Source organism: Prunus mume, linkage group LG6, assembly GCF_029339155.1.
Source record: "Prunus mume cultivar Tortuosa linkage group LG6, ASM2933915v1, whole genome shotgun sequence".
Taxonomy (NCBI): domain Eukaryota; kingdom Viridiplantae; phylum Streptophyta; class Magnoliopsida; order Rosales; family Rosaceae; genus Prunus; species Prunus mume.
The window spans coordinates 10577858-10603845 of record NC_142703.1 but is presented as its reverse complement, the minus strand read 5'-3'; the positions used below and the strand labels follow the sequence as shown (position 1 = coordinate 10603845).

Here is a 25988-nt window from a genome sequence, read left to right as displayed (position 1 = left end):
AGAAATAACTTAAATAAGGTATATAAAAGGATAATAACAAGAGTACTAGGTCAATTAGGATTTATATAGTGACCGTGTCATTTTTAATTCAATTTCGAATCTATTTACACAAATTATTTAAAGTTTTAGAGATATACTTATTATTTTAATTACTATACATATCGACAAGGTGAACCATTCATTCTAAAGGGTGCTCTTGATTCTTGTGGCCAAGTTTTATTGTATGGTAACCTTAGATGTCACATGCCACCACTTTAGATAGAAAGAAAGTGACCATCGAGAAATGTCATCTCTTTTTTGGACCAAATTCATGTGAGAGAGAGAGAGAGAGAGAGAGAGAGAGTAGAGCAGTTTTTGGGAGGGATGAACTAAGATATTTTACCTAATCCATTGTTAATGTATGTGTACAATTAACTAAGCCAAATACATTTCATTCTACGTCTAGATGAAGAAATAAATAGGTGTTTTAGAAAAGAAAGAAAAAAGATTATTTAGAAGACGTCGGTTTGTAGTTCGTACGGGTGAACCTGACCCTTAAAGCAGTTTGATACACTAGAGGCATGTTTGAACCAGCTTGGATTATTGGGAGCTTGAGATTTCTTCTAGGAGGCAGCTAAGAAGCAGCCCAAGGATGTGATACGTATCTTCTGAGCACTAAATTTTGTTGCTACTTTTAATAAGTCAAAAAAGATATCCATAGAAGCACTTTGAAAGTAAGCATGCAATGGCGTCATGAAAGTGGAAGAGAGTGTGTGCAGTGGCAAAAGATGAACCTGGACATACGTGATGGCCTTGTGAGGAAAAGTGCTTCCAAATAAGTTGATGTATGTATATACGGAGTCAAAATTTAGGGTCAAAATTTCATTGTTTGTTTCTAGTTCAACCCTTATACATCTATATCAGCACCCCTTTATGGCATCTGATTGTTATGCTTGATTATATTTTGGAAACTTCCCACGGCAATAGAAATTAATAGAGTTGAATATTTCTTTGTGTGGGATTCAATCTCATTAAATGCTCGTACCGGCTAGAAGAAACGAAAGACAATATGGTTACGTTATTGATCTTAATGTAACGCAGTATCCTTCAATCTTAAATGAATTACCTTTTTTTTTTAATGGCATAACATTAATCTTCAAATGTTTATTATTTTTAATACTTAATTCAGAGCAATGCTTGGTTGCTTCTATAAATAATCTAGAAATTAGGTAAACTAAGGACTAACTATTTTGTTGTGTAAGAGCTCAAAAAAGATATTGACATATGGACACAAAGTATGAAATGTAACTCCCACGGCCCTACCTATCTCAAATTTTTCTGTCAATCTTAATCATCATATATAAAATTGAAATGAGGTGTATATTATTTTACGTAAGTCATACTAGTACTACTATGTGTTTGTGTCTTTTCCTCTATGTGTCTACAAACACATGATTGTTATAACGGGGTTGTCTCCGCTTAACTCAAACCCAATTGGTGGTTGGTTCATTAAGGGGCAAAACAAAATGGTTAAAATTCTTGCTTCTTGTTTGAAGTCTTTGTCTGAGATATCTCATACTTCAAATTACCTCAATTTATGGCTCTATTCTCGTTTATCATGTCATTTGTCTAATCCCATGCCTAAAAATTAACTGTGCCTTAAAACTTGTGAGTTAGTTAGAAGTGATCATTAGAGTGGAAAAGTGAGTTAGAATTAGTCTTAAAACTTGCGGGTTAGTTCAAGTGATCATGAGGAGTAGAAAAGTGGATTGGAATTAGGCTTAAGTGAGTATTGGATTCGCTTCCAGAATAACCGTATTTCTCAATTAATGCTCTTTTAATTATTCTTTATATGTTTTAAACATTTTTTATTTAAAAATAAGATAGAAGGATATATGTTTCAAATCTTGAAGGTGAGAAACAACTTTTAAGATGGTTGCAATTTTACAATTGAGTTGCATTTTAACAATAAATTCCCACTTGCCATGTGACAAATCAGCACCCAATCCGTACATGGATTGAGGAAAGAGAATGAAAAGTTTCATCTCGTGCATGGATGGAGCATCATAGTCGACCACCAGCGAGCTTAGCTTTAGCCTAGTTTATCCGTGATAAGGTTCTTTTTACCTATTTGGGAAACCCCATTTAAACTTATTTGCAAAGGCAAACAACCACCAATTTACCAAAAGACAGATTTGCTGGCTTCTTAAAACATTGGAAGACCCAAAGTGGATGTTATCAATGTCCATTTTCGCAGGCAAGTTTGGAACGCGTCTCAACAATTAGGAGCAAGGGACAAACCTTAAACCAGCAAGAAACCAAGTCACCAAATTTGCTGACTTTTCTACAAATAGAACAAAGTTTGAAATACCACCGGAAACCGATGTGCCATATTTTTACATAACTTTCAAATCCCAATTGACCAACAGGAAGAGACAGCAAATGAAGGAAAGAAAAACGAAATTTAGTATGAAATGTTCCAGGATTGGTCTATGTCCTGCCTCCTTCATCCAATCATATCCCTGGTCATGGTCATGTCACTTCTTCCTAAGTTAATACCTGGTCACCCCAAATTTCCACCTTTTTTTTCCTACTTGCATTATACATTTGAAGAAAATGGGAGGAGAGTAATGGTTTTTAAAGAAATAAAGATATATTGCAAGGAAGCTCTAGATACAATATTGGCAGAAACAAATGGTGAAAAGAATTACAGCAAATACTAAACCGAGCATTTTCTTCACTTGGCTAAATGCAAAACCCAAAAACAAGCCTGCCCATATCCACAAAATATAATGCAAGAGGCAAACATCAAAATAGAAACACTGTTAACAACGCCAAATATTGTAAGGCCACCGCATTTCACGCTATTGAAACAGTATTCTGATAAACCGCACCCTCATAGGCCAAAGGCATGCATGTAGCTGAAGCAAAAAATATCACCAACTTTAGATTTATGCTTGGTTTGCACCACCCCTCGTGCGTCCGCCCATCCGTCCTCGCCCACGGCCATACCCTCTTCCCCCTCCACCTCTGCCTCTTTCATAACCACCAGCACCTCCTCTTTCATATCCACCAGCACCTCTTTCATATCCTCCAGCACCTCCCCTTTCATACCCACCAGAACCTCCTCCTCTTTCATACCCACCAGCACCATTTCCTCTTTCATACCCACCACCACCATTTCCTCTTTCATACCCACCAGAACCTCCTCCTCTTTCATACCCACCACCACCATTTCCTCTTTCATACCCACCACCACCATTTCCTCTTTCATACCCACCACCAGCACCTCCTCTTTCATACCCACCACCACCTCCCCTTTCATTCCCACCAGCACCCCCTCTTTCATACCCACCAGCACCACCCCTTTCATAACCCCCAGCACCCCTTTCATAGCCACCAGCACCTATATGAATATCAAAGGCTTGAAACAATTAGTCCATAACAGCATATGCAATAAACACACACATGCACCATAACAAATTCATATCCAAAGTACACATCTTCAAGGGTAAAGTGTGTATGTCACCAGATCAACCATTATATGGATACTATTCAACAATTGAATGCACACACAAAGACACCAAAGCTTAAGAAAAAAGGGGGAAAAATTGATGCACAGGGTATTTTCCTTGTATAGGCAATTAAAGAAGCAAACTTACCACGATTACCCCAACCTCTGCCACGTCCTCCACCTCTTCCCCGGTTTGAATATCCACCATTATCTATCAGAAAAATGGTGCAAGTCAAGAGCAGCTTTGTCTTAATGTAAACTATATATATAAGCACTTCATAAAACCATGATAAAGAACTAATACCGTAAAATAATTATGTGATTCCATTTATTGTACCTTGATAGTTTACATAACCACCTTGATGGTTTCCATATCCACCTTGATAGTTGCCATATCCACCTTGATAGTTGCCATATCCTCCACCCCTGCCCCAATTCCGCCCTCTCCCTCTACCACGTCCACGACCTCGGCCATATGAATCTAAGAACCAAATCAATGAAACATGTTAAAAGTTGAAAAGATGAACCCTGCTTAGAAATGAGCTTTTTGATAAGTTGTCGTTAGCATCACCTTCATTGACAGCATTGTACGAAGCCCGTGCTTGTTTTGGTTGCTGCTGCTGTTGGTAATTGGGCTGTGACTTTGATTGTTCAGCAACATATGGAGCTTGATACCTATGGAAAGGGGACATGCCAAAAAGATTAAAGTTAGATTAACCAGAAAAAGAAGGAGAAATACTTTCCATAAGCTCAATATTATGCATATTTAGCAGAAGAATTTTATACTTATCCATAAGAAGCAATCTTGGTAGAGTTCTTAAAATATTTCAGAACTTACCCAGGAGAGCTTGTGTTTAGCTCCTTGGTTGATAATGTGATTGAAATCATTGAGACATGACGAGTCGTCTCCACACTGCAACATATGTTAATACATGCACGTTGAATCAGCAGAAAAGAAAAATACAATACCCATAAAATATATCTATATATACAAAACTGGACAGTGAAATTTTATGATCAGAAACTTACGATTCAAGACCCTCTTCAATAGGTTCCCATACATCAGTTATGCTTACAGAGCTGATGGCAGTATCTTGATGCAACGAGGGAATCCTTTTCTGTTTAAAGACAGAAATGACTGGTTAGTTGTGCACTGGTGATAGAGGGAAGAGAGAGAGTGAGAAAAAAAGGGGGGGGGGGTGGTGGATGGAATACGGAAGGAGATATGTTTCAGGATAACGACCTTTATAATTTCAGCAATGGCAACTGTCTTGCTGATTGCCTGTCCCATTGCTTTCAAGACAATCTCAATTACTTGCTTATCCTAAGGAAAAATGTCATAAACCATAATAAATCAGCTCATAAATTCAGATGGAAGGATAAAGGAACCACCAATACCACACATACAAACCATTCAGACAAAATTTCATAAATAAGACACTTGTTCTATAACACTAGGATTTTGGGGTGAAATCTGTGAGAAAAAAAAAACTCGGAGTAAGAGAGAAAGTTACCCTTAGAATTCCTATAACATAACAAAAACAAAATAACAACAAACATACAAAGAGACCATAATAAGGAAAACTCAAGCTTAATATATTTCAAGCACAAAGTGGTATGATTTCTTGCCCGTCCTCTGAATGAAAAACAATAATAATGATATGAGTAGATTATGGAACATTCTTTATAATTTAACCATTGTTCGTATCATGTCAACCCGTTCCAACGAAACAATACCAAACAAGTAATGCCCAAGAATCAGAGATATATACAGAATCCATAGAAAGACTGACACCTGGATCAAATACAGGGGTTAACCAAATATGGACTTTCGTCATAGTAAAGCCTTAGTGTGACCGAAAACATTTGACCGGCTTCTTAATAGATGTTGACAAGTACAATAAAAGAAGCAGAATGCTTCCCAACTGGAGAAAAGAAAAGTAATATTCTCACCAAGAGGGGGCCTTGTGACATGAGATGAGTTGAAGACAAAAGATTGGTATTAACAATAGAGCCCCTACTAACCTTAAGACTAAGTATCCTAAAACATGATGAAGCACAGATATCTTCTGCAACCACAAGTTTAGAACATTGTTATTGCTTCTTAAAGCCCCATTGAACTCACGGGTATAAATTGGTCTATATCTCAAATGACATAACATATCATGCAAACATGTACACGAGACAACTGCTATAGATTCCCAAAGCTTCGTATACCACTGATTGTTTGGTAAATTGAATTCTTGACACAAACATGGAAACTAAGACCTCCTCATTGAAGTTTACAGTCCAATTTTGATGTAAATAGTTGATCATTGGAATTCCTAAAGCACTAACACTGTCCAATTTTGCAGTCAAACCCTAACTGCTAGCATCTTTGTGAACCACACGAAGGCACAATTATGAAAGACCTTCGTCATAAATACAACGAAAACTTAGCCAAGGCCATCAAAGGAAAAACCAACTACAGCTACATTATCCATGTGACTTCCATAACAACAACCAGGAAACCCAAAAAGCAGTCTACAGAACATTCATATTATCATCTGAACATGATTTGCAACATGATCAACCAGGACCGGTGAAAACAACACACATAAAAGAAAATCGGTGAAAATCCCATCAATATCAGAAGCAAAAACGACCCAATAAACCAAACAGAGAAAAGCCATTACCAAAAAAACACATGCAAAAGCGAAACCACCCAGAAACGAAACAAACAATAACAAAAACAAATAATGAATCAAAGCATCAAAATAAAAAACTGGGAATGGAAGATCAAAGAGAGGAGGAGAAAAACCTGAAGCAGAGTGGTAGCGTAGCTGATGTAGTTTCTGATAGCACCTTGGGTAGTGATACGGATCTCGTTGACGTTGATGGGCACCGCGGGCTTCGCCTTCTCGACCCTCTGGAACTTGTCCATGGCTTTTGGGTTTTGGATTTGGGAGAGCGAAGGTGTTGTTGGTATGGAGATGAGAAAACCCTAAAACCCTAGAGGAAGGAGCGCGAGTGAGAGAAAAAGTGAGGAGAGGAGAGAGTGAGAAAATGAAGCGGTTAAAAAAGACGCGAAATTCGCCAAAAACCTAAAACCTCACACACCCAATCAAAACCCGTGCCCTTTTGTGCAGCGTATATAGCTCCAACCAACCCAATTGGATTTCGCTGTTTTTATTTTTCGTGACAGAATAAAAATTGATAGAAGTTACAGACCAACGGCCAGGATTGAGTAGCGTACGTGTTCCTGCTCACCATATGGCTCCACGTGTTACTCCAGTTGGGTAGAGGTGTATTTCTTTGGGTTTTTTTTTTCTTTTGCTGGTGGCCGAAATGGAAAAAATTAAAAGAATTAGAAAAAAAAAAACCCTAATAAGGAAATTTTGTATGGTATTCATTACTGGTTACATGAATATTGGACTTTGACTAGTTCATCTATTTGATTTTTTTTTTTTTAAAGAGAATTACTTATGTCGTTCTCGTCGTTCAGGCATAGGTTATGCGACTACGAGTTTGCCTTTAATGGGTAACTGCTCATAGATACACTTACATTATTAACGAAGAAATTTTTAAAATATTGCAGACATTCAATACTTTGGCGACATAACTCATTATCAGATGTCGCATCTATATAAAACATCTCTTATTATATTGGCATGTATTTTCTTTAATCCAACAACTGGCGATGAGTGCACCTAGATGGCATGTACACTCCAATTGGCAAGTATTGTTGTAGATGTGACATTAAGGTAATATTTATTCGATATCATGTAGTAAACTTTCAGATAGAATATATCCATGTTTTTAAATACAAGCGATAATTTAATTATGAGTTCAAACTTGAGGCTATCAGTTTGCAAGTTAAAATTGTTTTTCACTGGTCTAAACATATCCCTTATTATATTGGAATTTGTTTTGTTTGATAAAATCATGGTGTAATCAATTTTTTATTTTCTGGGTCATGATGATTTGGTCAAGTGTCAAATTATAAATGTTTCCACTAAAATTTATTGACTTTTGAGAAAGTGATCACCGACTGTACTTCGCTTAGGAAGTAAGATTATAAAATATGAAAGATTCTCCAATAAGGTGTGCTACTATTAATCTCATGGGCCGGCGAAAACATGGCGAGCGCAAATAACGTAGTCCGATACCGTTGAATATTTTTGTTGTGTACAAAAATAATGCAGGGCCAAAAGGCCCAAAACAAAACATCACTCAAAATCTTAACAGGCCTGCAATCTTCTATCAAGAAAGGCAGAACTAGCCTGGGGTCCCTGAGATATTACTGCATACAGTGTTGAATATGAACAGAAATTAATTCCCCGGGTAGCTTAAATTACCAGCTTAAAAGTACAAACTGTTTCTTTGAAGCCAAAAATTACCAACTTACAAAATGTTTACCAAACATCAGATCATTGACGTCAAATGATAACACAAACAATAAGAGTACTTATTATACAGATGCTACGAAATTAAGCAGAATAATACAAGGAGTCAGGATGTCTTTAACCGGGACGGGCGAGAAGGTTGATAAACGTCAACGATTTAATTTGCTCGTCTGTTGTATAGAAGCTTTTTAAACATCATCTACACAAAGGACAAGAAGATGCTAGGCGATATAAAAGGACCACCCTCCAGCATTATCTACACATTTGAAACATGCTCTTTTTTCTTGGCCAAGTAACCCTGCTATCTGCGTTGTGTCAAGCAAGTTGCAGGCAGTGAAATGTTAGTACGCATCATTAGCATCATGTTCTTATAGTCAGAGAAGGTACCATGCATTTAAGTTGTTTGTTGTCAATGCACTGCACATGCACATGCCCTTCCAAATCGGGGAGCACATATGCCATCCATAGAGTAGATATGCAATATATGATTGAAGGCCTCAAATCTCCACAAGGTAATTGGTTTATATGAAATGATCAACCACCGAAATTTACGTACCTTAAGGAGCACAGAAGTGTGGCAAACTAAGAGGTAAAAAGGCAGAAAATGGACTAACTAGTCTTGCCACCTTAATAATACAAGCAGTGACACAAACACACAATAGCACATATGGTATATAGATAACATGAGAATCTCAGATCATTAAATCTCTAAACTGGCCAGTCTCAGCTCAATATGTAATGTTCTAAAAATCCATGTAAAAGGGGCTGTGTTTTCTATACCATGAACGTTCATAATTCATGGCCATAAAAATTGCAACCCAATACGCACATTGAGCAGCTAATCTCAAAACTACCATTAACATTAATTTATCTGGCCTAACTTATTGGCTTTTCAATACGTACATTGCCACAAATGAGGGAACACTTTTATAATCTATTGATTACTTATGAAAATTTTCCGTGAAAGATTTAGCCACTTAGATTTCCTTCTTCTAATAAATCCAATCATAACTCTTCAAGGAAACCTAAACTTCACACATGATGCCTACTGATCTACTCTAAATTTGGCATAGAAGCTCTTGTCAATTCAATAAAGAACCATTATAGCTAAGCAAATCCTACTGAACAAATTCAAACCCACCAAGAACAGCCTTACAAACTGCAATTCCAAACTCGAAAAATCTCAGACTAATGCCAAGCAGACAGAGTAACACAAACCAAAAAGCTATAAATGAACAAGAAAACAGAACATGAATGAATTCATACCAAGAAATTGAGGAAGCAAATATCAGTCAAACATGGGCTGCAAAGGAGCAACATCTCCTCCTCCTTCACTCTGAAGAATACTATGAAGCGAAACTGTGGACGAAAAGCTAACAACTTTATGGAACTTATTAACAGGGGAAGGCAATTGGGGCACTTTCCTCCATCTGCACTTCCCATCCTCACTGCTAATCTCACAGATACAAGCTGGGTACTTCTTGTGATACTCCTCATTGAACACGTATATCAGATTGCCCAACCCCACGCATTTCAAGCTTGCAAACTTGTCTTCTTCATCCCCATCAAACAACCCATACAACAAGTCATGAGGCATGATCGCAATCTCGCTGAACTCCATGGTGGCCTCCTCTATCTTCCACAAATTGAAGGAGGACCCAAGAGGGCCGTTGCAGATTCCAGCTAGAACGAGCCGGTCCATGCAGGAAATCAAGAAGGAGAAGACGACCCCGGGTGGGCGGAGAGTCTGGACCTCGCTCCAGAGATGGGTGTGGAGATCAAATGAGGAAATGAAGCAGGAGTAGATGCCGAAGACATAGAACCGACGCTTGAAGAGGGCCGATGAGAGAGACTGGGACGAGTTGCCGGAGCGGAAATCGGCGGGGAGAGGAGGGCAGAGGAGCCAAGAATCGGAATTGGGATTGTAAATCTCCACAGCCAAACGGTCCTCGATGTCGACCAAATTGCCGATGAAGCGGACGCCGCCGACGACGATGAAGCTTGGCGGAGACGACGAGCCAGAGTCGAAGACGCCGACAAGGGGGTTGATGCGGGAGAAGCGGAGAGGGGAGGTGGAGTGCAAATGGCGCTTGAGGATTGGGGAGAAGGTGAAGAATGGGGCGGTGATTAGGAAGAAGCCATCGACGCCGAGGAAGGAGGAGGACTGGGAAGGGAAGGTGGGGGAGGGGAGGCGGAACCAGAGATTGGAGACTGGGTCGAAGGCGAAGGACTGGTTGAAGTTGGAGGAGGTGTTGTGGATGCCGTAGAGGAAGAACCAGGGGTATTTCTGGGATTGGGTGGAGAGCTGGGAGAAGGTGGAGGAGGAGATGATGGAGTGCCAGAGCTTGCATACGGTGGAGGCGCGGATGAGGGTTGGGATTGGGAGGTAGGAGAAGATGAGCTCTGTGACGTCTGAGCTGAGGTTGCTCATGGCTGTCATTTTTCGATTTGGGTTTGTTGCAGAGAGGGTCAGAGAGAAGGAGAGAGAAGAAGGCAGGTATGGGCGAGCAACCGAGAAAATGGGTAAGGGAGAGAAAGATAAAGGATGGGGAGGTGGTTGGAGTTTGACTTTGACACAGAGTATGTGTGAACTCCCTCCATCGTCATCCACTACACCCGCGCTAGTCACTCCACTCCGTTATTGTTTATTTTCGGGAAAAGTCATTTTTGGTCTGGTTTTGGCCTAATTTGGAATTGCTGTCACTTTTTTAAAAAGTTGATTCTGTTGTGCTTTAAAAATAATTAGTTGTAAGGTAAAACAGCTTCATGTTTGGTAAACACTATTTTTAAAGTGTTGTTAGTACAAAAAACAGTGTTAAAACCGTTTGGTAAATTTTAATATAAAATTATCAGTAATCTGTGAATAATGACTAAAATAGACATGATGTTGCAAAGGACTCACTAGTATAGTGGTTTGGAGTATTTACTCCCTCAGTCAAGGTCCTGGGTTCGAATCCTAGCATTTGTATAGTGTGTGTAAGTTTAGTATGCTATCGCCCCTCTCAATAGGAAAGGTCCTATAAAAAAAACAAAAAAGACATATTGTTAAAAGTGTTATGCACTAATCATGTGGTGGTAGTGGTAGTGATGGAATGAAGTTTGTGATGGAGATGAAGGCGGAGTTGGTGGTTTTGGTGGTTGTGGTGGTGGGGATGGCGGTTGTGGAGGTGGTGGTGGTGGTGGATGTGGAGGTTTTGGAGGTGGCGGAGAATGAGGATGAGGAAGATGCGGTGGTGGTTGTAGAGGTAGTGAATGTGGTGGTGTAAGTGGTGGAGTTGGATATGGAAGTGGAGGTGGTGTCATTTTTTTTAAATGAATGATGATAATTTTGGGAATTAAAAAAATTCATTAAATATTCATCTTTGCTTCTTTTGAAAGCAGCTTTGAAAAGCAACCCAGTAGTCTGCTTTTAAAAGCTGTTGTCAAAAGACTGCTTAACTTTAAAGTTAAACAGGTTTTTGGCCAAAAAAAGCAATCCCAAATGGGGCCTTTATTATTGTATTTTCAAATCCGATTAATTGAAGGACATGTTACAAATTTTGTTAAAATGTCTCCAATTTCGTTATAAACCGTAAAGAATAATACTAGTCTTATTATGTTTTTATACTATAATATTATATCACATGATATGGAAGTTTATGTGTACATACCACATTAGCTAATTAATGTGATTAATACTTTTTTTTCTCTATTAAAATATATTTCATTGATTTAATTGATGTGACATACCATGTGGTATGAAAATATGAAATAAAAATGTGGTTAGTATAACATTACTATTCTGTAAAATCTCATGTTCAAAACGTAATGAAATTGAAAGGATTTTGACAAAATTTTGAATTGCTCATATTTAAAATTACAATGATAAAGTTTATAAAATTGAAACTACGATAACTAAACTGATAAATTGACATACTACAAGGACTCAAAGTGACTTTTGTGCAAAGACTCACCAGTGTAGTGGTTGGAATAATTACTCTTTCGAAAAAGATCATGGGTTTGAGTCTTATCATCCGTGTAATGTATGTAAGCTTAACATTTATTGTCTTTCGCAATGTGACTTTTTGTCTTTACTTTCTTGGTTTTTAATATATATATATATATTACAAGATATAGAAACGTGACAAAATTATTGCTTCAAAATTATAAAGATGAAAAATAAGGTAAAAGTTGGAATGCATATAATTAGTAATGTCGGTGGGTTGGTGGCACTTGATATAAAAAAGTTTTATTGTGAGCATGTTGATATGAATGGATGATCATGTACTAGCGTAGCGTGTGAGCAATTGTGGAGTGATTTGGTAAAAGAACATTTCTACGCATATATGATTAGATAAATCCAATCTTCTTTTTTTCTTTTCCTTTATCTTTTTTGTGCATTTGATAATTTTTTACTAGTACGCTATGTTTAGATAAATAACATATATTTTTGGAAAGAGACGAGACAAGACAGGCAAGGCAATACTTTAATCACTCCAATTCAGCTTAATCCAAATGGTCTAATTAATTCTTTTTGGAGATTAGTCAATTAAAAAAAGCCACGTAATTAATTATATCCCAAAACTTTCTTTTGGGTGTGGAAGTGAAGTTTGGGAGCTCAAGAATTGTAGTTGAGAATGTTGGGTTGGTTTATACAAAGTGTATATTGCAGTGGGTGAGTGTAGCACATTTTGGTTGGTCATCCCATGATGTCGCTTCCATTCAAAGTACAACAATTGTGACCTATTTTTCGAATTATTCTATCATTTAGGAACTTGGAACTTATCTACTTTATGATTTCTATGAGTGTTGAATATGTACCCAAAGTCTGATCGTTATCTTCATCCTTTCTGAAAAAAGGACAATCAATTTTATCAAATTCAAACATGACCCACTAATTTATATAATCTCTTTTTCCTTTTATTTTTGAAATTTTTGATGACTACACTTCTTTGTTGTTGATAAAAGCGATAGTCTATTTTAAATTATGAGAATAGGAATTCAAATTCGAATACAAAGTGTGGAGCATATTCGTTATAACCAACTTAAGTATACTCATATCTGCTTGATGACTACGCTTAAAAAGGCCAAATTGTGAAGTTCAAAATAATAATTGTGTGCTTCATATAGCAACACTGCAAAATAACATCTATTCAATAAACCGCTCGAGTGTTGGCCCAAACCCAAATACTACGAGCCTGCGTATTTTATCCAATGAACATTGGTCTTTTTTTCTTTTTCTTTCTTTCTTGATTTGTTTCAAGAATCAAATGCCAAAACCATAAATTAGTTTTAAGCAGGATGCAAAGAGAATGTGGAGGAAAGTGACAGGGAAGATTGATAAACTGGGACAAAACTCAAGAATATAAATTAATGATGGACGATTATTTTAACAATGTTATGAAAATAACAGAACTTAGTATAATCTCAAAATACCAAACCCACCACACAAATTGTTGGAAGATTTGGAAACTTTTAATTAATTTGTTGGTAACACTTCAAATCAGTTTGACAAGTAAGCCTGTGGAGAAGCAGGCTTCCTAATTTTCATGTGGGAAAGAAAGAGTTTGCAGATGAAGATATTGAGGCCACACATTGAGAAGGAAAACTATTGGTTAGATTATGAATTTATTGATGTAGGCCACATTCATTAAGAAGGATGATATAAACACTCTTTCCTCGTATTGATTTTGCTTTTCAGTCCTTAATCTTTCACAAAATTTAAAATCTTCAATCCTTAACTATGCTACAATCACTAAGCAAGAGCAAGCAGTTGATCTATGCAACCCTTGAAGAACAATTCTTAGACTTGATGATCTTCATAGCTCTAGCACCACAACTGTCCAAGCAAAAAAATAATTTCGGGGTTAGTTGAATAGATTTTTAGCAACTTAAACTTCACGCAAACAGAAAATAAAAGTTGGTTGATTAGGAGAGACTCTAGGAGGAAGCATGTCTTCTTACATTCTGAGTCTGAGGTGATCCAGTTCCCTTTCCTTGGAGCCCGGTCAGGGTCTTGACACTTTGTTGAATTCGAAGCTTGGTTAATGCTCATGATTTGATCATTTTTCAATGAAGATGCTGTTGAAATTGATGTGTAGGCAGAGGAAGTGGTGGAGCAGCTTTCCAAATCCCATCTAAAGCTGATCTTCGGCGAATCGTTGCTAAGTTGATCATCATCTGGTACTGCCTTCAGAGTTCCACGGTTTCGAAATTGCATAACCTGAATGGAACAGCATCATTTTAAGCCCACTAGTCAGCAACTAGGAAGTTTTCACTTCAGGGTTATGAAACTCCATCTAGAGCTGATATTGCTAAATTTTGTATAATTTAGCCTCACTAGAAAGCATGCAACTTTCTCTGATTTCCCTTTAGAATTGTCAACATTCACATTTTACAGTTTTACTCCATATCTAGTTACATTTAATTTCGATAATTTATTGCTAGAGAATATCACAGCAACATATGGTTGCAGAACAAGTACTGTTGTGGACCTGCTTCTCTCACACTCCATATCAATAGGTCCAGCTAACACAAATTATCTGTACATGTTAAAAAAGACTCATAATGTTTAGGAAAGAAAAAAAAATTAGTACCTTTCGAGCAATAAATTTTCCTCCCTTCTCTGATTTTGCAGCAGCAGCCCATCTCAATAGCTCCTTCATTCTTGTCATGGTTTTGGTTTTGTCTCCCTTAACCCTTTCTTTCTTTTCTGATGTGCCACATTGTTCATTTGTGTTCGTCGAGGTTGTTAATGTTGAATCTGTCACCGGTAACACCTTGTTGCCTACATTTGCCGAATCTGCCTTGGTACTAATTCCCAGACCTCTTGCAATATCTTCCTTCTTCATCTTCATGGATTGAATCCAACGCTGCCTAGCCTGCCTTCTATTTATGCTACCAAGTCTCTTTAACTGAAGAGTGCTATAAAAGCAAGCCTTTGCCACATCCTTTCGACGTAGAAAGGCAAGTGGCTTGAACTTCTTACTACCTAATTTTCTCTCTTCAATTCCTTTGAATTTCCGATACACACCAACACCGCCACACTTAAAGACAATTATGTAATTTGGTTTAGCTTCTTGTTCTGAAATGAACATAAAAAGTACATAAGTCAAAACATGGTCTTAACATAATGGTTTGGAAAAATTGGATGTGAAAAGTTGAAGTTTGATCTCTTACCATTAGTTGTTGCTTTCTTGTTGGTAGAACCAGAAGTGTCTTCCCTTGCTTGTCCATTTGTAGCTCTAAAGAGCCATTGAAAAATCTGCTGTGTTATAAGTCACCAAGAGAGACATCAGTTTTGATGCAGATGCAAGTTAAGCATTTGTTTGACTAAAAATATTTACACTGTTTTACCTGCATGATTATGCTTGTGTTTAGAGCCTCCTTTATATAGTGGTGTGGGTGTGAAGAGTGAGAAGCAGATGACTGTGTTTTGGTCAAATGGACAGCACAGAGAGATCTACCTATGCTGTCTGCATGCTCCCAAGATTCCTGTCTAGCCTTTGAGACCTATGGAAGAAGAAGACAAAGGAAATTGAAGTGAATCTAAGAAAAACAGTGAGACAACTAAGCAGTGAGTGGGGAAGGATTGGCTTGAGATTCTTCGTAACATGGGGAAAATATATATAAGATGATAATGTGGTGGGTATTAAGTCAGAGATTTGATTTAATTAAGAACCAAAATGTGCTTAGCCCTGGTGGCATTTCTTTTAGCCAAACACTTGTTTGTCTCTGGTTCATCAATCCCATTGGTCCCCTTGGGTACATATACATATGGTCCTGCAGATTTACTTGGGTGTGAAAAGCAATAATCTACTAAACTGAGTTGTGGAGCAAGTGGTTAAGAGTTTTTACTCGTGCACCTAAAGTCCTAGGTTTCAATTCCTCCCTCCCTCAATATCGCTTGTATTAAAAAAACAAAAGCTGGGTTTTGGAAGTTGAGGGTAATAATGAAGCTGAAGACATTGTTGGACAAGCATATTGCAGTTTAGGTAAGTTGATCCTGTCAAGCAGGACCAATTATTGCAAGGTTTTATTAACATAATAATATTATGAGCTACAATACGGGCCCTTGCAACTTGACTCCCAAGCAGGAGGACACAAATTGGATTATATATTCAGATCTGTATTAAACATTAAAATGACATAAAACAAAAAAGAAAGAGGTGGGAGGAGTTGGAAGAGCCATGTTCCCTAACAGATTAGAAAATAGAAATGCAGATACATAAAAAGTTGCTACAAAGCAAGAAAAATGGTCATCTCTGATTGCCAAGTTTCTTACTATTTTCTGTATTTTGGCCAGTTGGGCAGATTTAATTATGACAAAATATATATATTGCTACATTTCCAGGCAATTCTCTCTTTGTCTCCGCATATATATAATATTGAATTTACAGGTTGGTTGAGCACGTGGAGAAGGATATATTTTAGGCCTGGGGATGTCGTCTTAAGTGTTACTGCTTGCAAGCATGAAAAAAGACTTCTTGTGCTCTCACATGGGGATGAGTAGAAATCATATGCAGATATGCTCTGACAACTATATTTTAAGTACTATGTAAATCCCGAATTAGAGGCCTAACTTGTCGAGCTTTTGTTTGCGTCTCAGCTTCTCCGCCCTCTCATTTTCATTGGGTTTTGACAGAAATTTGTAGCCCTCCATAATTTGTGGCTGCAACTGCGTATGCAATTCAGCCTGATCTTGGCTGTTGAATGAGCCAATGATCAAGGGCTGAGATTGGGGGAACTATACTTGTTATGCAAGTCTTGATGCTGTCACTTGAGATGGAAGCAGCTGGGTCTTTGACGAAGACTCAGATGAAGGAAGGGTGATGTGCCTAATGCTCCTCTTAGCTTCTGATTTTATTCTGGTGCCCCGTTTGGTATTACTGGGAAGGAATTAGTTGCTCTCATCAAAACCTGTCGCTGTTTTCTCATTCATTTCTGCTTGGCTCTCTTGGTTGTAATCTCATCCACGTTCTCTCTTGGATGATCTGCTTCTGGTTTCCATGCCGATATATTGTACTTGTGTTCAAAATGACGTCATCGGCAATGGCCATTCTCACCTCTCATGTTGTAGAACTACCTGGAAAAACGAAATCAACAACATGCAGCTTTTCCGCACTGGCGTGATTAAGTTCCCAAGTGGACAATCTTTACATGAGAATCAAAGCTTGACATTTTCCATACAACACAAAATGAGAATGCAAACTGGCTCAATTGGAATTCAAACTCTGAGATCTTCACACTTTATTCAAAGTCAAATTTCATTGTTTCATAAACTTTTATACATTTTAACACAAACAATTCGCATAAAATGAACACAAACAATCCGCATAAAATGAACACAAACAATCGTAATAGTATTTTATTAACAAACAAAGAGATGAACTGATATCAACTAACATAGTTATATGATACAAATGCAGAATAGCAAGAACAATGCATCAACCGTGGATGAGGAGGCTCAACTTGTGCCGGCAGCCTCTACCTACTTGAAAGAGAGGACTTGGGCTGCTTGAAGAGAACATAAGCTCATTCCTCCCACGGATAAAGAGAACTTGGGCTTGATAGAATCCCCTTCAAATTAGCACCACCATTGTCCCTATGATCATCATGATCCTTTTCAACGCTCTTCCAAGTTCCAACAAGCTGATGGGGTTCTCAAACTGCAGTTCTTAGAGCAGTTGGTCTTGTCTGACGATCAGTTACTGCAGTAACTGGAACAACAATGGTTACAGATGGGGTCAACCAAAGGCAATCTGATATAAAATCCAACAAAACAGATATCAATTTTCTTTCAAGAAAACATAAATTTTACCAGATAAAAGACCCCTCTCATGGTCGATCTTCATCTGACCTTGACCGTGTCAAACGCCTACGCCTTCTGGGGATCGGAGACAAATCTCTGTGATTTAGTATAGGCAAGTTCTCATCATCATCATCCTCATCATCTACCTCGTCATCCTGAAGACCCAACAAATTCTCACCCCAAAGAAACCGGCGTTCAGATAAGGCACCTGGACGCCGATGTCTTGTCCAAGCCCTTGATCGAGCCCTTTGTTCCCCAGCACGGTCAACTGAGCCAATCATCTGAAACAAAAACAGAGTAGTCCACCAAGGTCCATTAGCTTCACCTGCACCACTTTCCCCTCCCCCTGCTAGCCTATCTCCATTTTCAATAACATAGTCCCCAACCACAACAGCACCTGGGATGGCTGAATGAATAGCACTGACAACATCACCAAATTCTCTTTGGTGCTCAAGGTGTTGCCAGGCTCGTTCTCTAGATGGGTCAATGTCGGAGGGTCGAGTGGTTGGGTGAACTCTCCTGGCATGCCGGCGCAACTCCTGGTAGTTACCAGAAAATGAGCATGATTCACGAGAGCAACTTCGCTTCTTCAGGTTAAGATACTTTCTGACATCTTCTACAACCTCCCATCCAAGAATGGCTCCTCGGCACAAAGGGCATTTCAAGCTCAATTTTGAATCTGGTGAATTCTCCCCATCCAACTCATCATGCTCAACCCTTTCCTGAAATGACTCGGAGTCAGCCACTTCCAGAACACCTTCTGTTTGTGCTTCTAAAGGCCTATTTAGATCTTGAATAATATGTCCTTGTGGCGGTCCGGGTAAATTAACAGATATTAGAGTATTGCTTTCAATCAGATTGTGAGTTTCATTAGCTTCATTTGACTCTGTCCTCAAAGGGATGTTCAGATCAGAAATATTATGAGAATCAGAATGGTTTACAGGTAAAGAACTGGGTAGAGTTGGATTGTTCCTAGTATTTTCCCTCAGCTTTTTAAAACGGTCCAGGCAATTTGAATGCCTGTAACTTGTATCACAAATATAAGATCTGCAACCCTTCTCATGCGAGCTGCAAAGGAGGAGAACTGCATTATGTGGATGGTCCATGCAGATAGGGCATGTAACCGCATCCAGTTCTTTGTAAAGAGCACGAATATCTGAATCAGTTTCTATTCTTCGTTTCACACCAGCCATCTTGCATACACTGTTCGATTTACTCAGCAAGTTGAATTTATCAGGACATAAGAACTATCATGCATAACTCAATGTTCATCAATTACATAAGAAGGGGGAAAACACTATGGTCATGTTGCAGACAGCAGCAATTTATTCCTCTTATCACAGAAGACAATAGAAGCATATATTGGGTACAAATGTTTTATGGTACAAACCTTGGTATAATGTTTCACATTATCCCTTCCCCATACACTCTTAACATATGTCTTTAGGAATCACAAGTACTAATACCATTTTGAACAACTGTCAAATTCAGTTTGACAAGGAGAAAAATAAGAAACTACTCAAAGTCTATATAACTAACAATGTACAAAAGAAAAACCAACCACGTTTGAAGTTTCTAAGAGAAAGTACAAAGTAAGTCTAATACAAAAGAACTGTCAGCTCCTGTTAACAGTTCATGAAATTATTACTGCCAAAACTGTGATACCTTTATTCTCAACAAACTTAAGATTATGTCAAATCAGAACAATTAAATATCATGAAGAAGAGCCCGAATAAAAACACATTATTTGAAACAGATAAAAAAAATATAAAGAATCATTGAACTAGATATACACTTACCAAAACGCAAAGCTCTAAATAAGTTCCCTACTGGAGCTTCTGATCTCTATTGCGTTACCAACTGAAAAATACTGAATCTTTACTTGACTTTAATAGAAATCACAATGCAACCACTCTTATAATGCTCCAAAATGTGAGATAAATAATGCAGCAAATGGACAGCAGTACAGAACTTGAAGTGATAGATTTCTTGATTAAATATATAACGACTACTTCTCAGGCCAACAGATCACCAGTGAGACTGAGACCTGCAGTTATACCACAAGACATAATTGATGTCATGTCCACAAAATCGTAATCCAATCATTGTATTATTCAGCGACGGTTAGATGCAATATCATTAGAAAGAGCATGCTTGTATACATGCCTCAGACCAGATTAATATTGAACTGACATTTCAAAAACCTTTAAAAGCGCTGCCGAGAAAATGAAAACCACAATATCTTTTTAAACCTTACCCAATATCTTATAATCGTTAACAATAACCCACCTACCCAAAAGCATGATCAGATCATGAAAAATGATTTCCTCACATCACCACCTAAATATCTTACACTGATTCTAATGCTGTTCAGATATTCTAAAGGGCTTACACTCATCCGGCCCTTTTCATATACAAAACATACACAAAATTGCACAAGTTCCCAAAAAATCTAAACCAGAAACCCAAATAGGAATCAAATAGACGGCAACCCAAGGCCATCTCCAAACCTAAAATCCAAAGGAAATTAAGCATAGCTAAACAGAGATTGAGCATTGCACTGGGTAGGGATCAATATGGTCAAAGTACAAATCTTTACCCGATCAAAATCAATTATCTAAACCCACAGATAAACCCCAAATCGCATCCAAACCCTACCCATAACTCTACCACTATTCCGATTCAGATCATCAACGGATTAAGGAAAAACAAAACAGTAATATTCAGGTTTTTAGAAAAATACCCAGGAATCCATTAACAACCCAATTCAACAAGGACCAAACCCGATCAAATTCACAACAATAATTAGATCAACATGAACAATTAACTGGAAATTGAACACAATCAAAGTAGGCGAGGATTTACAAGAGAAACAGAAGTGATTGAATTCGTCCTTGAATTCGGTGTGGGGTGAGAGATTGCGTGAAGAAATCGCTGTGTGTGAGATATAAAATAGAAATTTGGGAAATTGTGAGAAAACGTCACATGAATTTTGGTATTTATAATACGTTTTGGAAAATGGAGGGTAACCACTAACCAGCGGCTCTTGCAACCGCCATGATGGAGCGGTCAAGACTGCCTTTGCTTGTTCATGACACGTGGCGCAAATCAAGTGGCTGTCGGGCCCACGGGCAGGTTCATTCGGTGTTGGCATGCGTTTTGATTTTGCATCCATAATGTCGTTCATTGGACGCTTATTTGTCACCAGAATTATATTGTAATCTGTACTAATAAAATTGGATGAAATGGATCATGCATTGTATTGTGTATTTTATTGAGTGCAAGCGACATTGTTTGTGCAAACAATTGTTCTATTATCGTATAAGTTTGACTCTAAGGGCCAGTTTGGCATTGCTGTGCTTATGAAAATAATCGTCGATTTTGTGAGAGAAATCACCGTGAGATAAAACAATTTGGCGTTTGGTAAAATTTTTGTTAAAAGTGTTGTTGATGTTGATTTTACGCATAATCAGAAAATGATTGCTGCATAATCATTAAACCCAACATCTCTTCAAAACTGATTCCTGCATAATCAGAAAATGAAAGCACCTAATTAATGCTTTCCTTATAACTTTCTTTCACAGCAATTTTTAACAATAAGTGATTTTTTCGCAGTTTACCAAACTGGTTGGGCTTCTCAACATTTTTTAAAAATCACTTATCACCCCAAATAAGCAATGCCAAACTGGCACTAAATCTCCAATTTTCTATCCTTTGCTTAATTCATGTCACTTATTAGACTTAAAACATTGTTTGATTGGTTTGCTTTCCATTCTATCCAAATGTTTTTTCTTCTTCAAAGTATCGCAAAATTGAGATACTAACCGTAATCCGGCTTAGGAGGAGTTGGAACATCACAATGTAATCGCATTATTATCTTTTCTTTTCTTTTTGACACCATCATCTTAAATTTTGAGATACTTTAAAGTAGTGTCAATTTATCGTTTCATCATTCAAATTACACATGTTATCTTAAAAAAAAAAAATGGAAACTAGAAAGAAGAAAAAAAAAATCATAGGTGCTAAAACATCCGAAGGCTATATATCCTCTAAAAACAGACATTTTTATCCTAAATACATTGGTCTAATATAAAATCATCGATAAATGTAACATATAGTCATTAACGCATACATGGTATCTCTATACTTTCCGTGGGGTATAACCTAATGTAATTCTAATGAATTTGTCCACGTAATTAACATGTGACATGTGATGTGAACCCTTCTTATTATTCAAGTGTTCCATTTTAGTACATATCTTCTTTCACCAAAATACTCTAAAAACACTTGTCATGATTTGGGCCCTTGCCAAGGACAAGCCACCAATAATTCCTTGGTCCAATGTTGAAAGAATGACAAGGAACATATCAATCACATATTGGGTCCTTTAACAAAATCAAAATATCCATTACATAAATCTAAAAAAATAGTTACGAGTGTAAATTACGCATCCGAGAACCTAAATTCGATTGCTCCTTTTTTAACATCGCTTGTATTAAAAAACACAAATGCCAAACCTCAATTGCGGCCCATTTTTGAAGCACATAATACAAATCACATCATCCAGAACACACCCAATTCAAAGCACATAAAGGTAAATATGAAAAAGCACTGAGGGTATTTTGGCCTTTTGAAATCTGGTACACTTACAAACACACTACCAAGTACCAAATCTCTTGCCCTTGTTCCCAACTCACAGTGACAGACTGGGATTGCCGCCAACTCGTTCGCTATCGCAGCCAAAGTTTTCTGCTTCCAAATTCCAATGGCCAACAATCCCTCACAGCTACTCCCATCAGGTTTGCCCCGCTCTGTTTCTTTTTCTACTGTCTCGTATTTACTTGAGAAAATTAAGCGGAAAATTTGAGGTGTTTGGGTGGAAAATTCGCAGAGTTGATCGACCGGTGCATAGGGTCGAAGATATGGGTGATAATGAAGGGAGACAAGGAGCTCGTCGGGACTCTGAGGGGATTTGATGTCTACGTCAACATGGTTCTAGAAGACGTCACTGAATAGTATGGCTCCCTCCCTTAATTCTATTGCATTCATGTAGCATGAAACCCTAAAATTTGGGATTTTACTCGCTTTTGCTACAAGATTGAATCTTTGAGTTTGTAAATGCTTCAACTATCAGATTGAATAATGGGAAAGTTTAAGTATTGGGTCTTGATGTTCGTACGGGCTTTAGGATTGTCATGCAACTCTCCTTTAATAGTGCATAGTTCTTTCAGGATTGAAGCAGCAGAAGTTTATATGTCGTTAGGGTAGGAATTTTAGTGATAGCGAGGCAATTTTTCGGTGGCTTGGAAAATTTGATTTGTCTTTGTTATTCTTTCAGTTAACAGTGTAATAATGCAGGGCAGCCGCTAGAGCTTCCATTCCCAGTTATATACAATGGGAACTAGGGTTTTTTATTTTCAAAGGTTAGGTTTAGGTTTGGTAAGTCGTATCTCTTTGGTTAATAAGATCCAAAAGGTTTATGGATCCCAGGGGGTGCAGATCCATAATAGACATATAGAAATTATTGTACGTCAAATAACATCAAAAGTGGTAGAGCACATTATGAATAACTGATTAGTTTGTATGTTACAATGTCACAGTTGAAACATGGAGTTGGGATTTTCAGTAGGGATCAGTTGAAACATAAATTTATGTTAGACTGATAAGGCTGACAAATTTATAGAAAATACTTGGAGTTGGGATTTTCAATAAGGATTATCATTTGAAACATGAATTTATATTGAATTGATAAAGCTGACAAAGCTATATAATTGTTTTAAGCTATAGTTGTAGGAAATATCGTAATTAAACATTATGTTGATTACAAGTTGTTTTGACAAGGTAGATAGAACCTTCCCCTCTAGCCTCATGTTTTCTGGTCATCATACCTTTTCTTTGCATCTTGCTTATTTTCCTTAGTCTTATCGTACTGTAATATCTTGGGATCAGAAGAGATGAAAAACTGAACTGGGATATCTCTGGTATACAGAGTGTTTGTATATATAATCAATTTAGACATTTTTAGTTTGCATTAGTCATTCACTCTATTATTGCATTGTTAGTCGACTTATATTATACCTGCTAATATTGAATATCTTTTCTATTTCTCTCTTTATATCACAGTGAGATTACTCCTGAAGGAAGACGTATAACCAAGCTTGATCAGATATTGCTCAACGGAAACAACATTGCCATTGTAAGTTAGACATGTTGGTCTTTATTTGCCTGCGCTTTATTTTCCATTGTAAGTAAGACATATTGGTCTTTGTTTGTCAAGTTTTCTACTGCACTTTTTGCGGCCCTTTTTTCTCGCCTTAAGTGCTTTAAACTACCTGGTGTAAAGCTTTTGGTGGTTGGTTCTTGGCTTTTGCAACAGAAGCTAGAGCCAGCATAAAACAAAGACGAGAGATGTTCAAATTATCTTAATCAATTTTCCAATATTTGTGCACAATGCAGCTGGTCCCTGGCGGCTCACCTGAACCGGAATGAGAGCGCAGTGGAACATCCACACTCTGTTATTGAATATTTGCAATTTATGCTTTTTGTGGGAGATTGTTTCCATTTTTCTTCACCTAGCACTTTTGTTGTTCTTAGGAGGTGACAAGGTTGTAGGATATGGTAGAGAAACTTTTACTAAATGATGTGTTATGTTCCTTGTAATTGCAAGTGGTATTAAATACTAAGCTGAGCTTTATTGATCAGATATGCAATGGCAATTCATCTAAACTTCTCTCTCTCTCTCTCTCTCTCTCTCTCTCTCATTTAGCCAGAGTGTTTTTCTGTGTCATTCGAAAGAAATATTATAATTTTATTTATTTATTTACTACGCAAATAAAATATATATCATGTGCAGAGGGCATGTCCGGGCTTATCCGTTGTAACATGTAAGTAACATTTATCAATCTTCCATACTATAACAAATTTGTGCTTATAATTCACTGATTATTATGTGTCATCGCTGTGGTTTTGAAGCTGAGTTATTTTGGCTGTTCATGAATTACACAATCATCAACCCAGAAAAGTCAAAATCCAAAAAGATTGCAAATTAGTAGTTTAAGGCCAGAAAAAGCGGGGGGAAAAAACTAGACACACCAAGCAACTAATTAGAACACCTACTCAAATTAAAACTATGGTACAACAGAAAGCCAGAGAAATGCAAAACATTTGCATGTGTTATGTGTAATCACCTGTACTAGAATTAGAACCGAATTAGAACAGAGGACAACTTTTACACGGCAAAACATTTGCATGTGTTATGTGTAATCACCTGTACTAGAATTAGAATAGAGTACAACTTTTACACTACAGTACTAGATGGTGATTGCAATCTTCTTCTTCTAATTCTTGGACTTTGGTGGTGGTTTAGGCTTCTTGTTGGTTTTGAAAAGAGAAGAAACAAATTGGACAAATTCATTAAAAATGATTCTCTTCACTGACCTCCTCTTTGCTGGAATTACACTAGCAGGAGGAGAAGCAGCTGCTTTTGGTTTGAAGCAATATGGCTGCTGCTGATCACTCTTCTTGTTCAGGTTCAAGTCCTTTCCTCCTTTGGAATTAATCTTCATTGCTCTACTCTCTCTCTCTGTCTCTCTCTGTCTGTGTCTGTGATCGGTGAGTGTGCGTTTGATTGAGCTTTTTGAATGGTGGAGGGTTTGAATAAATAAGGCAATGCAGTTGGGTGGGAAGGAATATATTTTTAGTATCGAAAGAAATACTCGGTTTTTTGTGTGTTGTGGCACCTTCGTGCTTCTTGGTAAGTTTTTGGACGTCGTTGACGCAAAGTGCTAAGAATTAAACGCGTTTAGCCTCCCCCACCACCCAAACGCGTTTACCAATGGCATGTCCCCAACGCCCTCATCTCTCCAAGCCGATCTAACGTGATAATTCTCTATGATGTATATGGTACCTCACATCACATTAGAATATATCTTATTTTTATATACAATGCGAGAGTCTAAATTACGCATTTAATATAATTTAGACAGAGAGAAATCAAACTTTGACCGAAACGAATCTGATTTAATATAATTTACATAGAGAGAAACCAAACTCGAAAATAAACAAAGAAGCATTTTGTATAAGTGACTTAACTTACGTCTAGATATGTAGATATTTTTGGAAATGGGAATTTTATGTGGTTTTGACTATAAACTGATAGATAGTAAGACGGAGTGAGATGGTTTCCCCCCAACTTCCTTGATGGGGTAGAGTAGTCTCCCCCGAAGACCCCGCCCACCCAGCGTTTTCCAAACCAAACATAAAGCATAAATTAGCCAACGTTGTAAACAGCGGAGTCTTATCTACATTTCGGGCTTTACTG

The 25988-nt window shown here is 37.6% G+C and overlaps 5 protein-coding genes across 9 annotated transcripts; 1 reads left to right on the top strand and 4 right to left on the bottom strand.

Moving 5' to 3' along the window:
* Positions 1 to 2834: 2834 nt before the first annotated feature.
* LOC103334334 (Alba DNA/RNA-binding protein) lies at positions 2835 to 6538 on the bottom strand. The gene is made up of 8 exons (XM_008237283.3): positions 6294 to 6538; positions 4737 to 4817; positions 4523 to 4611; positions 4332 to 4406; positions 4065 to 4168; positions 3831 to 3974; positions 3642 to 3704; positions 2835 to 3385 (listed from the first exon to the last, which is right to left on the bottom strand). Exons 1-8 carry the CDS (start codon positions 6414 to 6416, stop codon positions 2931 to 2933), a joined length of 1134 nt encoding a protein of 377 aa, XP_008235505.2. The 5' UTR covers positions 6417 to 6538; the 3' UTR covers positions 2835 to 2930.
* Positions 6539 to 7794: 1256 nt separating this feature from the next.
* LOC103334335 (Galactose oxidase/kelch repeat superfamily protein) lies at positions 7795 to 10467 on the bottom strand. The gene is made up of 2 exons (XM_008237285.2): positions 9145 to 10467; positions 7795 to 8183 (listed from the first exon to the last, which is right to left on the bottom strand). Exon 1 carries the CDS (start codon positions 10316 to 10318, stop codon positions 9167 to 9169), a length of 1152 nt encoding a protein of 383 aa, XP_008235507.1. The 5' UTR covers positions 10319 to 10467; the 3' UTR covers positions 7795 to 8183; positions 9145 to 9166.
* Positions 10468 to 13452: 2985 nt separating this feature from the next.
* Positions 13453 to 15385, bottom strand: LOC103334336 (uncharacterized). Of its 2 annotated transcripts, none has more exons than XM_008237286.2 (5): positions 15214 to 15385; positions 15037 to 15121; positions 14454 to 14941; positions 13822 to 14080; positions 13453 to 13696 (listed from the first exon to the last, which is right to left on the bottom strand). In XM_008237286.2, the coding sequence occupies exons 1-5, from the start codon at positions 15217 to 15219 to the stop codon at positions 13677 to 13679; spliced, it is 858 nt and encodes a 285-aa protein (XP_008235508.2). In that variant the 5' UTR covers positions 15220 to 15385; the 3' UTR covers positions 13453 to 13676. The 2 variants fall into 2 exon arrangements, with proteins under 2 accessions (XP_008235508.2, XP_088910331.1); XM_089054205.1 differs by having other exon boundaries at positions 15037 to 15124; positions 15214 to 15367.
* Positions 15386 to 17076: 1691 nt separating this feature from the next.
* On the bottom strand, positions 17077 to 20674 carry LOC103334337 (cellulose synthase, putative (DUF1644)). 4 transcript variants are annotated; one of them, XM_008237289.2, is made up of 4 exons: positions 20534 to 20674; positions 19468 to 19715; positions 17678 to 18871; positions 17077 to 17576 (listed from the first exon to the last, which is right to left on the bottom strand). In XM_008237289.2, the coding sequence occupies exon 3, from the start codon at positions 18859 to 18861 to the stop codon at positions 17695 to 17697; it is 1167 nt and encodes a 388-aa protein (XP_008235511.2). In that variant the 5' UTR covers positions 18862 to 18871; positions 19468 to 19715; positions 20534 to 20674; the 3' UTR covers positions 17077 to 17576; positions 17678 to 17694. The 4 variants fall into 4 exon arrangements, with proteins under 4 accessions (XP_008235511.2, XP_008235512.2, XP_088910329.1 ...); XM_008237290.3 differs by having other exon boundaries at positions 20412 to 20542; XM_089054203.1 differs by having other exon boundaries at positions 17678 to 19715.
* Positions 20675 to 22306: 1632 nt separating this feature from the next.
* Positions 22307 to 24394, top strand: SAD1 (Small nuclear ribonucleoprotein family protein). Its single transcript, XM_008237291.3, has 4 exons — positions 22307 to 22467; positions 22560 to 22683; positions 23792 to 23864; positions 24125 to 24394. The coding sequence occupies exons 1-4, from the start codon at positions 22434 to 22436 to the stop codon at positions 24155 to 24157; spliced, it is 264 nt and encodes an 87-aa protein (XP_008235513.1). The 5' UTR covers positions 22307 to 22433; the 3' UTR covers positions 24158 to 24394.
* The last annotated feature ends 1594 nt before the right edge of the window (positions 24395 to 25988 follow it).

Excerpts from the sequence above, each read along its gene's own strand:
- LOC103334334 (XM_008237283.3), bottom strand. The coding sequence starts at position 6,416 with ATGGACAAGTTCCAGAGGGTCGAGAAGGCGAAGCCCGCGGTGCCCATC. Across the intron at positions 4,818-6,293 it reads ACGCTACCACTCTGCTTCAG|GATAAGCAAGTAATTGAGAT; the intron begins GTTTTTCTCCTC and ends ATTTTTCCTTAG. Across the intron at positions 4,407-4,522 it reads ATTGAAGAGGGTCTTGAATC|TGTGGAGACGACTCGTCATG; the intron begins GTAAGTTTCTGA and ends CATATGTTGCAG.
- SAD1 (XM_008237291.3), top strand. The coding sequence starts at position 22,434 with ATGGCCAACAATCCCTCACAGCTACTCCCATCAG. Across the intron at positions 22,684-23,791 it reads CTAGAAGACGTCACTGAATA|TGAGATTACTCCTGAAGGAA; the intron begins GTATGGCTCCCT and ends TTTATATCACAG. Across the intron at positions 23,865-24,124 it reads ACGGAAACAACATTGCCATT|CTGGTCCCTGGCGGCTCACC; the intron begins GTAAGTTAGACA and ends TGCACAATGCAG.
- LOC103334335 (XM_008237285.2), bottom strand. The coding sequence starts at position 10,318 with ATGACAGCCATGAGCAACCTCAGCTCAGACGTCACAGAGCTCATCTTC.
- LOC103334337 (XM_089054203.1), bottom strand. The coding sequence starts at position 18,861 with ATGGCTGGTGTGAAACGAAGAATAGAAACTGATTCAGATATTCGTGCT.
- LOC103334336 (XM_089054205.1), bottom strand. Across the intron at positions 14,942-15,036 it reads CAAGAAAGCAACAACTAATG|AACAAGAAGCTAAACCAAAT; the intron begins GTAAGAGATCAA and ends TGTTCATTTCAG. Across the intron at positions 13,697-13,821 it reads GATCACCTCAGACTCAGAAT|TTGTGGTGCTAGAGCTATGA; the intron begins GTAAGAAGACAT and ends TTGCTTGGACAG.